Source organism: Cajanus cajan, chromosome 2 (genome assembly GCF_000230855.2).
Source record: "Cajanus cajan strain Asha chromosome 2, NIPB_CcT2T_4, whole genome shotgun sequence".
NCBI lineage: Eukaryota > Viridiplantae > Streptophyta > Magnoliopsida > Fabales > Fabaceae > Cajanus > Cajanus cajan.
This window is the reverse complement of record NC_138518.1, coordinates 8,595,794-8,612,512: the sequence shown is the minus strand read 5'-3', so window position 1 is coordinate 8,612,512 and position 16,719 is coordinate 8,595,794. Positions and strand designations below refer to the sequence as shown.

The 16,719-nt window shown below is 37.4% G+C and overlaps 1 protein-coding gene across 1 annotated transcript; it reads left to right on the top strand.

The window, feature by feature from the left end:
• The first annotated feature begins 13,553 nt into the window (after window positions 1-13,553).
• LOC109811028 (BAHD acyltransferase At3g29680) lies at window positions 13,554-15,473 on the top strand. Its single transcript, XM_083067883.1, has one exon. The coding sequence runs from the start codon at window positions 13,723-13,725 to the stop codon at window positions 15,079-15,081; it is 1,359 nt and encodes a 452-aa protein (XP_082924009.1). The 5' UTR covers window positions 13,554-13,722; the 3' UTR covers window positions 15,082-15,473.
• Window positions 15,474-16,719: the final 1,246 nt, after the last annotated feature.

Sequence of the window (16,719 nt, the reverse complement as noted above, 5' to 3'; positions counted from 1 at the left end):
CGAGGGAACGCCACAAAGCTTCCCAGTTTTACGAAATATATAAAAAGCACGCTTCAAAGGTTTCTTCTTCAAAATCCTTCCTTTTACTGCTTTCTGTGTGTATATTTAACTGTCATCATGTAGATAGTTAATTTATAATCGCTTATAATAAATAGGGGTAATTTAGTAATTTTACACTGTTATTTTAGAAATAATCTGTCATAGGGAACCCGAAAGGGGCGCTGTGGGGTGCTAACACCTTCCCCACGCGTAACCGACTCCCTTACCCGACTCTGGTTGTAATGGCCAAAGTTGATTTATAAAATCAATTGCCTTATCCCTTTTTCCAATGTTTTGAGTAAAACATTGGTGGCGACTCCACGAACCCTTTTACTACGAAAACCACTAATCCATGGAGGGTCCCGCTTGGGATTAACATGGATTGGTGAATCATTTAATAAAATTGCTCGTTTGACAAGGTCTCAGTTTGAGAATAAGTCACTCTGGCAATCCATATTTTTAAACAAATAAAAGAGTCCAACCATCCTTCGCGAATGCCGAAAGCCCGTTTCGGGCCGGTGGCGACACTTAGAAAATGGGGCATACCGACTAGAAGAACTTAGCGGCAAAGCCATCCCGAGAACTTGGAATTCCACGCATCTCAAGTTCTATTTCAGCTAAATTTGTACGAATGAGCTGTGCACTCTTTTCTCGACTGAGTCTTTTGTCCCAGAAAATAGAAAACTGTGTTTTGGCTGAGAGGGTTTTTAACGAGGCACACCAACACCATTAATAAAATGACTCATTCTTTTTCTATTCATAGTCTCTTAACTCTACATCATTTTACCGTAAGATGCTTTATGCTAAGCCGAGGTCGAGTTTGAACCTTGGTACGATTCATTTTACTCTAAGCCGAGGTCGAGTTCGAACCTTGGTACGATTCATTTTAATCTAAGCCGAGGTCGAGTTCGAACCCTGGTATGATCTATCTTACCTTAGACCAAGGTTGAGTTCGAACATCGGTACGAATTATCTTACACTGAGGTCGAGTCTGAACCCTGAGGTCTAAATTCCACCCGAGGTCGAGTTTGAACCTTGACACGAATTACCTTATCTTAAGCGAAGGTCGAGTTCGAACCATAATACGAATTTACGCTAGGCCCAGTCTGAGCCCCAAAAGGCACAAAAACATCAGTGCAAAAACACGAGTTCAAAAACGAAGGTCGAGTTCGAACCATAATACGCATCTACGCTAGGCCAAGTCTGAGCCCCAAAAAGCACAAAAACATAAGTGCAAAAACACGAGTTCAAAAACGAAGGTCAAAATGGAACCATCAAAAAGCGTAGAGGTCAAAACTTACAGAAAATGATATATACACGACAATGTTTGTGAGTTCAACACATGAATCCAAAGGGAAAAAGAAATAAGCAGAACAAAACAAGCTAAGTTATTACAAAACCAGCCTAGGCGGAGGCATTCTCACTTGAGCTGTCCTGGAGGTCGTCTTCCTTCACCAGTCGCCCGAAACGCACCTCTTTCTCCACATGCATAGCGGAGAGGTCGACTCTGGGTGCCAGCAACCTCGCCTGACAAGCTGCCTTGACAAATCCCTTCTTATGCTCGAACAAGACAGCTTGCTCAGTCTCAACGAGCTTCCTCTCCAGCTCCGCCTTGGCATCGGCCAGCTGCCCAAGGTCCGCCTTCAGAGCCGCAACCTCCTCCTCCTTGCCGCTAAGAAGCACCTTATCGTAGAGACGCTTCTTAGTAGCTTCCCCCAGCTCAGCCTTCAGCGCCAAGACCTCGTCTTTAAGAGAACGTACTCTACCCCGGGAAGAAGTAGAGAGCTCCTGAAGCTCGCCTACTTGGGCAGCGTAGACCTCATTAACCTTCAACACGATCTCCATAGACTTCTGCACCCTTGCAAGATCCCTCCTCGTGGCTTGAAGTTCAGCCTCATTCTGCCTCTTGGCCTCTCCTAGGGCAGCCTCCAACGCCCGGTTTTTCTCCTCTAACGGCCAGACTCGGCCCTTCAGTTTTTCAAAGTCTCCCTGCTGCTTGGACCACCTATGCTTCTAGTAGTCCACAATAGCCATTGTCCTCTACAGAAAGACCTCAGCAGAATCAAGGCTCTCCACTGGCCCGACCTTCTCCATCATAGCCTGATCAACCGAACGCAACGAACCCTTGGGATATAAGGTCTTCACGGTCACCCCTACACTCCACAATGAGTCTATATTTGCCGACGCACTCACGTAATCTAACCGTGACAGAGGGCGATCCTTCTCAAAGCGTTGAGCAAGGTACTTACTCCTAGGGGCCCCCTTCGACGGACTAGACGGCGACGCCGAGGTTGCAGGAGTAGGTGTTGGTACCTCAGAGCTCAGCCCCTCTTTGCTGACCTCGGTGGGAGTTGGGGTAGAGGCCGCCTACGCAGTAGTAGATGTGTTCAACTCTGGCGCCTCCGAGCTCGGCGCCACCCGGGCCTCGGCGGCATCTGGCTCGGGCCCCGCCTACAAAAGACAAAAATTTTCTCCAAAGTCAAAAATAAGAAAAGGGCAGTATAGAGGGGAAATCACAAAGAAAGGCACAAACCTCGGGGGACTGGCCAACCTCTTCAGCGGCCACTTGGGGAGCTCCCTCGGGCGGAGGACTCCCGATGAGGTCGACTGCACTGGCATCAGCGGCCTTCGACGTCACCTCTTCAGCATCGCGAGGGGCAGAGGTCCCCCCGACCTCCTTCTCCCCCCTCTTTCTTTTCCTGCGGGTCTCCAGGGGGGCAACCTCCTCCTCCTGAGGCTCAGGAACCTCGATCTTGGCAACGTTGTAGCGAGACTTCAGCTCGCGCCACTTGCTTTTGCTTATTATGCTTGCAAATACAAGAATTAGATACATCAGTAAAAGAAAATTTTACAAACCCTGATAGCTAACGAAAACAAGGTACTCACTCTCTACAGTCTACACCCCTTTCCTTGTACGCTGAGTTAGCAAGCGACAAAACGAGCTTGCAATCCAAGGGACGAGGAAGTGCTTCTAGGTCTTTAATGACAACAACGTCTGAGGCCGTCAATTGTAGATTGGCCGACCCATTAAACCTGGCCGGAGCCTGCCGCCAGTAAAGAGGGAACTTTGGCAACCCGCCGAAGTAGAACACCTCATCTTTCAGCGGGTCGACCTCCTTGAGCAAAACCCAGAAGAACTCTTGTTTGAAATTCTTGTAAGACTGGGAGTAGAGAGAAAATAGTCCTCCAGCGCCTTACTACCGCTCAACGACACCCAACCATAGGGAGGTACACCCAGTTTCAGTTGGTAGAAATGAAGAAAAATAGGGAGAGATACCTCTATCCCTAGGGTCGAGCACAGGACCTGGAAGGCCCTCAAAAAACCCCAACTATTGGGGTGCAATTGGTAGGGGTGGCAAAACAGGCCAGCCTGGCCTGTTTTAGCCCGGCCCGCCAATGGCCCGCCAAAAACAGGCTGGGCCGGGCCAGCCTGCCAATGATAAACGGGCTGAAAATGTTGGCCCGCCCCGCCTAAGGGTGGGTTGACGGGCCGGCGGGCCAGCCCGCATAGCCAAAAAAAAAATTGCAAAAAAATGAAAAAAAAAATATTTTATGTTTAAATAAACAACTTCTATCTCTTTTCATTTTTAATTAGTTAATCTATAATATCTGCATGAATCGTTTAGTTTAATTAGTCTATGTAAGAATGTATGCATTGGCCACAAAAATGAATCACATAAAAAGTTATGTTATATATATATATATATATACATCTATTGCATGGAGAAGTGTAAAATTATGGCAGTGTCAAATACATCAGAATCAAGGTAAAATCTGCGTGAACTCAATTGCCAATTGATTTAAGCTATGCAATCTTGCTTCTGCTTTACTGCTAAAAAAAAATTAACATGCATGTAAGGATATGGGTGTGATGGGAAAGCGAAAGGTGCTCTTCGGTGTGATGGCTAGAACTGTTCCTAATCTCTTTACCTGTTGGGCCTGATTTTTTTCTATTTTTATATAAAGCCTATTATTTATACTGAAGCCTAATTACGGAATCACCTATGCGGGTTGGCGGGCTGTGACGGGCCAGCCCGCTATTTGGCCCGCCGGGTTGGTGGGTTTGGCGGGGCGGGCTTGGCGGGTTGACGAGCTGAAATGATGGGCCCAGCCTGCCAATTTTTGGCGGGCCAACGGGCCGGCCCGCGGGCCACGACCCATTTTGCCATCCCTAGCAACTGGCAAGGAGCCGAGTTGACAAAATTTAAAAAATCATACTCAAATTGGGTAAAGGGAAGGCATATGTCTAAGTCCCTGAAAAAACACTAGTACATGTAAAAGAAAGGAGGGTTAGAGGTACCCCCCATATATACACGCTCATCGGGCTGATAGGGTTCAAGCCGGATAAGCTTAGAAATGGATGGTTCATAGATCCTATGCGATTTCTACATCGCATTTATCTCCATGAACGACTTGAAGACACTCTGGAATTCTCTAACGTCACCCCTGGCCCAGTCGTAGCCAGGGATGACGGGGAAGGGTTCCTTGGGCTGGCTCCCTCCCTTTTTCTTTTTGGTCGCGGCCGTCTCGGCGGCCACCACCTTGCCGCGCGCCTTGCCTTTACCCTTGGCAGGCGCGGAAGGAGCGGCATCACTGTTACCAGCCATCAAGAAGATGAGAAAATTTGAGAAAAGGAAGAAGATAGGGAAATCGAAGTACCTGGTACTCCTTTGACAAATGAAAGAACAATAACAGAAGATGAGAACTCGGTTGCCGAGGAAGGCGATGGAGGAGAACGGAGACAAAGAAAGCAAAGACGGAGAATGAGCAGAGAAAAATGAAGAGGCGTCGGAAGCAAGACAAAGGAAAAAAGTAAAGTGAAAGGGGAAGGGGCGCGAGAGAGAGAAAAGGGGCCTTCAAAATTCAAAACAGCAATAACACGTGTCAGCAAGGGGACAAGACTGACAGCATATTAATGAGGCCCCATCATGATGAAGCACTACCATCATCACGTAACCGTCATTCCCATTAACGCGCCGCCCACGCGTTTCGAAACACGAAGTGACAGTTATGACACATGGCAGTACAGCAGAGAAGCGTACACGAAGGGTCACGACCCCCTACCGAGCTCGGCATTAACTCCTCGACCCACGGTCTTCGGAGCTCGGGGGGCTAGTGTACTATCCGTACTGCTATGCCGAGCTCGAGCTCGGCATCTCAGCGCGGAGTGACCTCGGACACGTGCTAGGCAATGTCAGCCCGACATCTAAATAGGTCATAACTGATCTCAGGCCCAATGAAACCCTAATTTACACAAAGGTACGTGCATTACTTATACGAGACTCATACACCCATAAACACTAACTTTAGCATCGGAGTCTCTTTTGTAGGTACCACCCCCGCCTTGGAACAACAAGCGTACCCAGTGAAGGAGGCTCACCGATCTTACCCAGCAGATCGTCCCCTACGACCGATCTCTGGTAAGAACACATTGTATACAAACCCTTGCACACTACATGTTCCCCCTATACCCGGGGGTAAGAGAGATGACCATAGGGAGTGGTTGATGTATGGTCGACCGTTGAAAAAACCTTGGATGCCCGCTGTTGGAAATCACGTTCAAGGTGATAATTGGTTACGCTAACTTGATACTTTGGACAGACCATCAATATCTACCAGTTGACAACGACAGAGATAATGGGTCCATATAATAGGGGCACCTTGGGGGCTTTTAAGACCACTGAGATACATCTCATGCTCATAAGGATAGGACTAGGACTTCCAAATTGAGTTATCGTTGAAGTTGGTTCCCAAGATTTTACACAAGGAACCTTCATTGGCAATGTATTCCATACCGTACCTTTTCAAAAACATTTTTGTGCATAGAATGCATAGCAAACAAACTTTATGTGTTACATTCACATGATGTCATAGTTTCACATATCACATTACTCATCAATCATTTTCATACATTCATATATGGTCATCACAACATATCTACATCAGTATCATAACACATAATTATAGCAATAGGAGTCAACAAAAGTATAATAGAGAATTCACAAGCAAAATGGCACTAGCTGCACACTCTTTGTGCTTGGTGCAACACCTCCAAGGACCACATTGGTCTTTGTCTGGGTTGGGCTCGATATGACTGAGTCCACGCCTAGTGAGAATACCATCGAGAGCTCTCTAAAGTGTCCACACCCAGCGAAATTCTGCTAATGCTCGACAAAAGCATCATAGAAAACCCTTGGAGCTTTCATGTTTGGTGGAATCGTTACAGGGAACCCTTGGAGATTTTGCACTTAACGAAGGTCATCTCATGCTCGACGTAAGAGACCCTGAGAGCAAACTTTGCTTTATACCTCAATGACTCCTGACGTACCCCAAGTGGCACCCAGTAATGTATCAGAAAGAACATGTAGTAGAAACACATAATTTGCGAGTCACACCTTAAATTTATCCAACATACAACTAAATAGGAAAATGAATTCTATAGCACGCAATAATCATTCTATATCATTCAATTTACATGTACAACCAATATCTTTACTCAAAATACATTAAGTTCCCTTAGGATTTCCCATGGGAACCTATAGGTACCACATATCATACAATTATTAATCAAAACATAAAATTAAGCCTACATTCAAATAATTCATGCCATCAATTACGAGTGAGAAGAATAAGGAGTAGAACAGAAACATTAGAGAAAATTCCTCATACATAGGCACGCAACATACATAGGATTGAAGGTCAATCCCACTACTTGGTATACAATCCACACCCAAAGCGAGGTTTCTCACTCCCCCTTACTTGGATAAGCTCTAGACAACGGGTGCATGATTCTAGAGTAATTTCCTTCCTACTCTTGTTATCGAGCTCTAAAACGCATAGGTGAAACTGTGTAAAAAAAAAGGTTGATAAAAAAACTCCTCCTTTAAAAATGTTAATCTCCCTCTAACCCTCTAGTTAAAATATACTAACCACAATTATTCCAAAAATCACTTTCTTTATTTAATAAAATATTATACTATCCTTTAATAAAATATCATATATTATATTCTAAAATATATTACATAATTAAAACAAATATTTAACAACCCCTATTAATAAAATAAAAATATCAAAATTATTAATAAAATACTTATATTATCTTTTATGAAAAATGAGGTGTTACAGAAGCTACTATGGTATGGCTAACTTATGTGGAGAAGATCTTCAAATCTACGGAGTGCCTTGCTGCCCAAAAGGCAAATCTGGAAAATTTAAGTTGATTAGTGATGCACATTTATGGTGGGAGGGTAGAGAATGATGTTTGGAGGCACACTTGACAACTGGGATAACTTTAAGAGAGTGTTCTTGGAAAAGTATTTTTCGGATGATGTGCGAAGCCAAAGAGAGGTGGAGTTCTTGGAATTGAAGCAAGGAGATGGCATAGTGGCTGAGTATGCTTCTAGATTCAATGGAGTTAGTTCATTACTGCTTTCATTACCATGGTAAGGGTGGTGAGCTAAGTGCATTAAGTTTGTGAATTGTCTTCATTCTAAGGTGAAAATGATGATCAACTACCAAGATATCTACCATTATCCAACGTTGGTAAACAAGTGTAGGAACTACAATCAAGAAAATAGAGCACGTGCTACACACTACAAGAGTGGGGGTTCGACCAAAGATCGAAAGTTTGGAGGTTAGAGCAAGAGTAAGCCTTACTCTACACCTACAAAGTTTCAAGGGGATAGACTTGGTGGGAGTGGAAGCAAATCTATTGTTGGGGCTTTTGCAAGTGGAGGAGTTGCTAGAGTTGGAGGGTCAATTTCTACACCTATACGTAGATGTAAAAATGTGGAAGTGCAGATCATGATGTCATGCAATGTCCAGACAAGGAGGCAACTTATTTTAACTGCCAACAAAAGGGCCATATTAGTACCTATTGTCAATTTTCCAAGAGAGGAAAGATTATTAGTTTGAGTTTGCAGTCTGAACGATCGAAAGCTACTAGGAGAGTATTTGCCCTCAATGGTACTAAAGTTTCTTGGTCTAAAAATCTAATACAAGATACATGTTTCGTAGATGAACAACCCTTTGTTGTACTTTTTGATTCCGATACAACTCATTCTTTCAATTCCCTTGTTTGTGTCAAAAGTTGAAGTTGTAGTATTGCTAACCCAAGTGAAAAATTATTTTTTTTTCATTTTTAAATTAAGGGGGCTACTTTTTTTTTTTTTTTCTTTTTCCATGTGCCAGTGTACCATTTAGAGGACTATTTTTTATAAATTTTTGCTGTTAAGGTGTCACTATCACGGGTTTTTCTTGTTGTTGTTGCACAAAAAATTTCGGTACAACTAATCATCACTCTTTTCTATATATAAAAAGACTAACGACTTCATCTAATGTTATTGCCTTGCATATATACACACCATTTTCCGTATCACTCCATCATTAGTATCAAATTTTCCCGTGTTATTTCTTAACCACAAACTTGCATTTAAAACACATAAATAAAAATAATTACAAGTGGGCTAATGTTGTTTTTTTCATATAGGCCATTGTAAAAGAAACCCATATACATCAATCGGTGGCATGGCCTAGATGACTTTTGTGATCCAAAATGTTAGAAAAGGGAAAGAAATGTATGGTTTCATGTTATTACATACACCCCCAATAAACTTTGCTTGATTTATTGGAAAACATAACCAAAGGGTGAGACATTGTTTGTGGTGAAATTCGTTTGAGTCCTTTTCGTTTGAACTTGCAAAGTTTTAAATTTAGGTATGTGACAAATACAATTTTATGTATTGTTAGAACAAATAGACACTTCGTAATTACAACGATTAACTCTACTCGTTAAAACTACGTGAAACTTTGATGTGGACTTCAGATAATACATTTTCTTAGCATACAAAAAATTTCCTGGAATAAGTCTTATTTGCACAAAAGATAGATGATCAGAGCGAAACCAACATATAAAACTAGTCGAGGTCTATAATTCCATACAAATTATCATGCAAAGATCTCCAAATATTCATCAATAGTTATCACGAAACAGGTTTCATGCATGCAAACTTTCAAGCAAATTGAATGGACAACATGTATGTTGATAATAGAAATCATGACTTATTTGCTTCAAATAATTGTTGAATTACAAAACATAATGATTCCAAGAAGCAAAGGAGCTACAGTGTTACACTATACTTAAACTAAAAATAGAACTATTCTAAGAAAAGAAAAGAAAAAAGATGGCTAAGAAATCATATTCAGCAATCTCATACACAAGAATCATATGTGCAAGTAGTGAGTGTTTGTGAGAGTTTGTAAGCATGATTTTTCGACCTTTTGAACGAGTTTACCTCCTTTATTTATAGAAGGTAAGGAAAGGTAGTTACTTTGTGTTACTTCGACGTGGATATGCAACCGCTCTACTTTATGTGACGTGAGTAACCTCCTTAAACTATTTTTAACTTCTCAACCTCCTTATGACCTATCGAATAATTCTCTTTGTAGCCTTTAGAGATTGTTTCAAGAGGTGGTTACTATGCAGATCCCATGTGATATCTAACTTCCGTATTTCATGGGTAACTCCCTTTGGATCATTTTATAATTCTCTATTCGATAGTCAAAGTTTGTTTTTAAGGGTGTTTGTATTTGTAAGGGAATCAATTTAAGTAAATACCCTACATTTAATGATTTCTCCATTTTATGCCACGTGTATATCCTACTTGAACAGTATGTAATTGCTCTCCCAGTTATCGAATCATTTCTTAGAACTATCTTCGAGCAGATGTATAAATTCCTTGCTAATAGACATATTTCGGAGTACTAGATGTTACTATGTCAGCAACATGTCTATTTTCTTTACCTTTCTTTGGGCGGACAAAGAATGGTGCAAAGCAACATCATATTTTTTGTCAATCTCATTTCAAGGCGATCATAATAAAAAAACATAAAGTTAATCAAAATAGTCCTCCAAATGAGACAGTGACATATGAAAAAAAAAATATTCCTACAATAAAAATAGTGATGCCTTAAGAAAATATATTTTAATTAGGAACATTTTAATTTAGCCTAAAAATAATTAATATATAAGCACTATAAATTAAATTTTTATATAAAAAAATAAATAATTATTTTAAATTAAATTTTATAAATAAAAATAAAGATAATACATTACTTAAATAGAATCAAATAATATAAATATTTATTTCTTTATTATATACATTAATTTATAAATATTATATAATCAACCTTTTCAATTCTTATAAAATAAAGATAACAACAACTTTAAAATATAAATAAAATATATTTTAAAACATGAAAATTAATAAAAATAATTTATTATATATATATATATATATATATATATATATATATATATAATCAAATACTTATGCATCATACGGATAGCATCCTTTTGGTATAAACAATTTAAAGGTAGATTTATTGGAATCTTAAACTTTTGAGGAAATATTCTTAATTGACGTTAGAACGTGGTTAAACCAAAATTGAAATAGAAGTTTATTATAATTGGGCAAGTGGACTGAGAAGTGGAATGGTGTGCATCATGCTTTTTTAAATTCCAATAAAAAAAACCGCCGCCTGCAGTCTAGAATCTTGTGTCAAGAACCAACCAAAAAAAGAAAACATTCACTGCTGCTCGTGGGCGGCTACTATTGGGTGCACCGGTTCACACTAACTCACTCGGTCCAAAAATATTTGAGTCTTATTATGTTTCTGTATTGGTAGGAAAATATATACTTGCTCCAACTTTTAAAATTTTTAAACATTCAAATTAAAGAAATATTTTAAATAAAATTGTTGACAAGTGTAAAATGTTTATCAATTTGGAAGATGATTCGGATGAATTGAATGGTCAGGAAGATACTTTTAAATGAAAAAAGAACATTTAATTTAAATAATAAACAAAATCAGAAAAACTATCATCATACAATTACCGAAATCTCCAGAATAGTAACATAAATCATTTTTTATATATTAAATATAAATTTTTATTTTACATAAAAATATTTTTAAGAATTTTTCTTTAATACAAGGATTTATAAGTTTTTTTTTATTTTTTATCTAATTCAATTTTTTCATTAAAATTATTTATAAATTAAATATTAATATTTTAAAATAAAATATTAATAAAAAATATGTGATAATTAAAATCTATTTATCATAAATTTAAAATATAATATATTTATTTTAAAATATTTATGAATATTATTTTAGATAAAATTTATATATTTACACATTATATTTATTTATAAATATAACTTATCATAAACTTTAATCTATAATTGTTGGAGAAAATGATACACACTAAAAGGGGAGTTGAATAGTTTATATCAAAAACTCATGCTTTAGGAGTGAAGTAGTAATCAGACAAAACGTTGGAAAGTGATCCGATGAAGTAGTGGAAAGCAACAAATGAAAATGCACAAGTATTTTTATATTGATTCATCTCTAACCTAGAGACTATGTCCAGTTCTCAATCCAACCAAATAGAGTTTCACTATCTTGTACAAGATACAAATATTCTTTCACAAGTCATCCCAAGTATTCTTTCAACAAGTCTCTCCAAGTTCAAAATTCAAGTATTCTTTCAACAAGCCTCTCCAGGCTCAAACCCAAGTATTCTTTCCACAAGTCTTTCCAAGCTCAACATTAAGTATTCTTTCAACAAGCCTTTCTAGGCTCATCACCAAGTATTATTTTCACAAGCCTCTCCAGCCTTAATGTCCAAGTATTCTTTTAACAAGATTCTTCAAGCTCAACACTAAGTATTCTTTCAACAAGTTTCTCCAGGCTCAACACCAAGTATTCTTTCAACAAGTATCTCTAGACTCAACCCTTACAAATACAATTGATAAGAGTTACAAGAATAACTCCGTCTTTTCTAGACGTGATGCTATACAAATTAAGCACAAGTAGTCTACAAAGAACTTTATACAAGATTTTCTATGAACATCTTCTTTGTAGATCTTCAGCTTTGTATTTCTTATTGCGTGAGTTTGCAATGTGTATGATGCTTTTTATTTTCAGCACTTTCTTTTGTTTTGCTTGCACACTCTATCATTCATGTTACATTCATTCTTACTCACATTGTGCATTCTCTCTTTTTTGTTCTTTGAAGGCTTAACCCTTATATAATGGTTTTAGCGAAGATGACCGTTGCAACAATGTTCAAATTTAAATACTTTGTTTTTCTTCTTGGTTGATCATAGGGATTACCGTTGATGCATTTAATGTAAGCATTAAATGCTGATCAGAGATGTGTGCATCCCCTATCTGATATAGGCAACTACTTATCATTTTTTTTCTTCTATTTTGAGTGTGGCAGAGTGGTGTCAGTGTAGAGTAATTGAGGTTGGAGTAGAACAGTCCTTTTTAGTTCCTTTTCCTTGAAATCTGAGATCTTGCTCTTTTTATCCTGATACAATGATTTGACATTCCTTTTTTGAAAGCTTTCATTTAATCTGTTAAGGAATAAAGTATTAGTGTTTCTAAAAGAATAATTTGACTTTTTAACAAGAAATAAATGTAACATTAATCCTTATCATATACTTCGTCTGGTGTAATTCGTCCTATAGACGAAATATGACATCTGCTTCGTCTGAAATAGTTTCTATAAGAGAAACTCATGACTTCTCATTGTTGTCATAAAAAAGTATTTTATAAAACTCTAATCCGTTTAAAAAATTGTTTGTTATTATGAAAACTTATAACACCTCAAGGGATTTAAGATTATCTTTTAATTCTTCAAACTTCCTTTTGATCTAACAATAATATATATAAAAACAATAGTCTAATTTGATGTAGACAATTTTTTAAACAATTTTATTTTTAAATAATAAAAAAATATTATTAAAATATAATTACTTTTACAAAGACAAAACTCAAATTTAAGACTTTATAATTTCATGTCCAATCACAACACTAATTCATTTAACAAACATTAATAATTTTTAAATATTTTTATTGAATAAAATATAGAGAAATTCTATCATACTCACATAATTCAATGGATTTTAAAATTGTCAAATTTTAAATTATAATAATTAATTTATTATTTTTTTAATTGTTATAATTTTACACTTGTATTAAATAGTTAGCTAGAAACATTGTGAGTATTTAAAATTGGTGAACAAATAAAATAGAAATTAAAATTAGACATATGATCTTTTGTTTGATCAAATTAGTAATTAATATAAACATTTTTTTCATTTCACGTTTTATAAATTTTAAAATGATATTTCTACACTTTTATTAAATAAGTAATATGAGAATAGAACGTAATTAAAATGTGAAAAGAAAAATTATATAAATATAAAACATATAACTTAATAAAAAAAAGAGATTATGCTAAAGTACCTTAACTTATAAAAGTACCATAATAACACCGTCAAAAGACAAAATATCTTCACAAGTTACCCTAAAATATATAATAAACATGTATCTCATGTTATAAAATACTATTAAAATTTGTATTACCACCGGCACTCGTCAATGCTACAAGTATCTAACAACGTGCAGCTGCTTGTCTAGTGTAGATTTGGTAGAGTAAAACTCAAAATATCTTCACATGTTTCCCTAAAATATATAATAAACATGCACCTCGTGTTACAGAATACTATTAAAATTCGTATTACCACCGGCACTCGTCAATGATAGAGTAGACTTGGTAGAGTAAAAACACCGTCAAGTTACCCACACTCTCTCTCTCTCTCTCTGTTCCTCATGGCAGAACAATCACCAACCCTGAAACTCCACCAAGTCCACCACGTATCTCCGCCGCCAGAAACCCCTCCAACCTCCCTCCCCTTCACCTTCTTCGACGTCCTTTGGCTAAGGTTCCCCCCCGTCGAGCGTCTCTTCTTCTACCCTCTCTCCAACACTTCATTCTTCGACACAGTTCTACCAAACCTCAAAGCCTCTCTTTCCCTCACTCTCCACCACTTCCCCACTCTCGCCGGCACCATCACATGGCCACAAAGCTCACCCTTACCCCTCATCACCTACGTCCCCGGCAACACCGTCCCCCTCACAGTAACCCAATCCCACGCATGCTTCAACACCCTCTCTTCCAACCTCTGTGAAGCATCCCAACGACAACGTTTCGTACCCCACTTAACCTCTTCCCACGAGCAAGCCTCGGTCTTAGCCCTTCAAGTCACCCTCTTCCCAAACCAAGGCTTTTGCCTCGGCATAACCACACACCACGCAGTCCTCGACGGAAAATCCTCCACCTTGTTCTTGAAAGCATGGGCACACCTTTGTTCTCATTCTCACCTTCAAAACCCTCCTTCACTACCGAAACATCTCACACCCTCGTTTGACAGGTCTATGATCCGTGACCCTTCGGGGATCGGTGAGGCCTACGCCAACTCGTGGTTGAACTTCGGCGGAGAAGCCAACAACCGAAGCTTGAAAGCGTGGGGGTCGCTGGACGGGGTGCAAAACGACGTCGTGAAAGGGTTTTTCGAGTTGGGGCCCTCGCATATCCAAAAGCTGAAGAAGTTAGCGGAGTCTAAGGTTGTCGGAAAGAAGGTTAAGGTAACATCGTTTTCCGTCACGTGTGGTTATGTTTTGGCGTGCGCGGTGAAGGTGGACACGCCGAAGAGAGAGAAAGCGGCGTTTGTGATCACGGTGGATTGTAGGGGGCGTTTGGATGCGGTTATATCGGAAACGTATTTCGGGAACTGTGTGGTGCCGAAGATGGTGGTGGTGGAGAAGAGTGAGTTATTGGGGGAGGATGGGTTTGTGAAGGGCGTTGAAGGGATAAGTGAGGTTTTGCGAGGGTTGGAGGAGAGTGGGGCGTTGCATGATGCTGAAAATTGGATGAAGAAGATTCAGGGTGTGCTTGGTGATAGGTTGTTTTCGGTTGCGGGGTCTCCGAGGTTTGAGGTTTATGGGATTGATTTTGGGTTTGGGAGGCCTAAGAAGGTGGATGTTACTTCGATCGATAAAACGGGGGCGTTTTCGCTTTCGGAGTGTAGAGATCAAGGAGGGATTGAGATTGGGTTGGCGTTGACCAAGGATCAAATGGAGGAGTTTTCTCGTCTTTTCTATCAAGGACTTGAGTCCTTGCTGGAATGATTAGTCGGGGCATTCAGAATCAGAGACCAATATTTTGTTGTAATGCCAAAATCCATTAGAATGACTTTGGATTGACGACATCTCATGGATGAAGGTGACAAGTGTACTAAATTTGCGGATCAACAACATTGTTAGAAGTGGTTCGTGTCTTTGATGCTATCTCAAGATCTATCCTGAGGTACTTAAGTGATTCAGTTTACCCTTTTGTTTCTGGGTTTTTGTTTTTGTTTTTTGTTTTGTTTTTTTTTTTGTTTTTTTTAATTGCGTTTGATTAATTGAATGCTTAATAACTTTCTCATTGTTGAATCTGTCGGGTTTCTGTAAATGGGGAGCCATGTTTGTACCGCGAAATAGATTTCCTTTTCTTTTTAAGGACTTTTGTTTGTTATTTATTAATGCTGTCCTCCGAATGATCCTTAGAAAGCTTTTTTTTTTCTTTTTAATTAAAATTTATATTTTATAATTAAAAAAAAATATAAACGTTAATCATAATTAATTCAGACGTGTTTTCGGTCAAAATTTTGTTGAAAATTTGAATGGTTAATATGTCAACTCTATAATGGTGAGCGAATGGTTAATATATTAGTTCTTTTCAATGATATTTTATTTTCTCCTAAGAAAGGATTTGATCGTGATACACCGTAGGAAATAATAGTATAATACCATACGTAGTAATATACAATAATTAATACATACCACTTTCTTATATCAACGAATTTATTTTTATTTTTTTTATTTCTACAGTATTAATAGCAATATTTATTAATAATAGGGTGTTTTCGTTCGTGAAAGTATATATATAGTAGTAAGTATATAGTTTTTTCATTAGTAGACTATATATAGTAGTAAGTACAGTTTTTTAATTAGTAGACTTGTGTTCGATCTCTCTCTCTATATGTATAAAAGAGAAAAAGAATTGTTAAGCAACATAATTGTTTTTTTTCTTTTTTGAGTTTTTCTCATATTAAATAAAACATTAACGAATAATTCTCCTCTTCGTGAATATTTTTTTTTAATTATTTATCTAGTCTAAATCTAATTATCATATTATCCAAAACTCTCAGGATACCATTATGCATTGCTAAATACTTAAATATATTTTTAATTATTATAAATTAAGCAAGTTTTAAATTTAGTTTATATAATTTTTTATTTTTCTAAAATTTAAAACTGCTTTATTGATTAAGTTATATAATTATCTTTAATTATTTATGTTTTTATTTAAAAAAAAAGTGATTATTTAAAATATTACTCGTAATTATTAATGACATTATTTTAATGTATAGTACTACTAAATTTTTTATAATCTTTAAAATAAATGTTATTTATTTATCTTAAAATTATTATTATTAATTATAAATAATAATTTTATAAAGATAAAAAAGTATTTTATAAATCAAATCAAAATCTATTAATTTTATAAAAATTTTAAATAAATAAAAATAAAAATAGATATGAAGACTAAAATCAAGATTTAATGATGAAGAAGCTGAAATGCTGCTATCGACTTGACCGAAAGGTAAGTTATTACTATTATAAATAGCAATTAGCGACAATCTGTCGGTTTGTAATATTATTTTTTATTCGGTGTTGTTGGTCTGTACATTATTGAATTATTGAGCAACGATATACGTTTTG

What these genes read in the sequence shown, in the direction of transcription:
- LOC109811028 (XM_083067883.1), top strand. Translation starts at nt 13,723, where the DNA reads ATGGCAGAACAATCACCAACCCTGAAACTCCACCAAGTCCACCACGTA.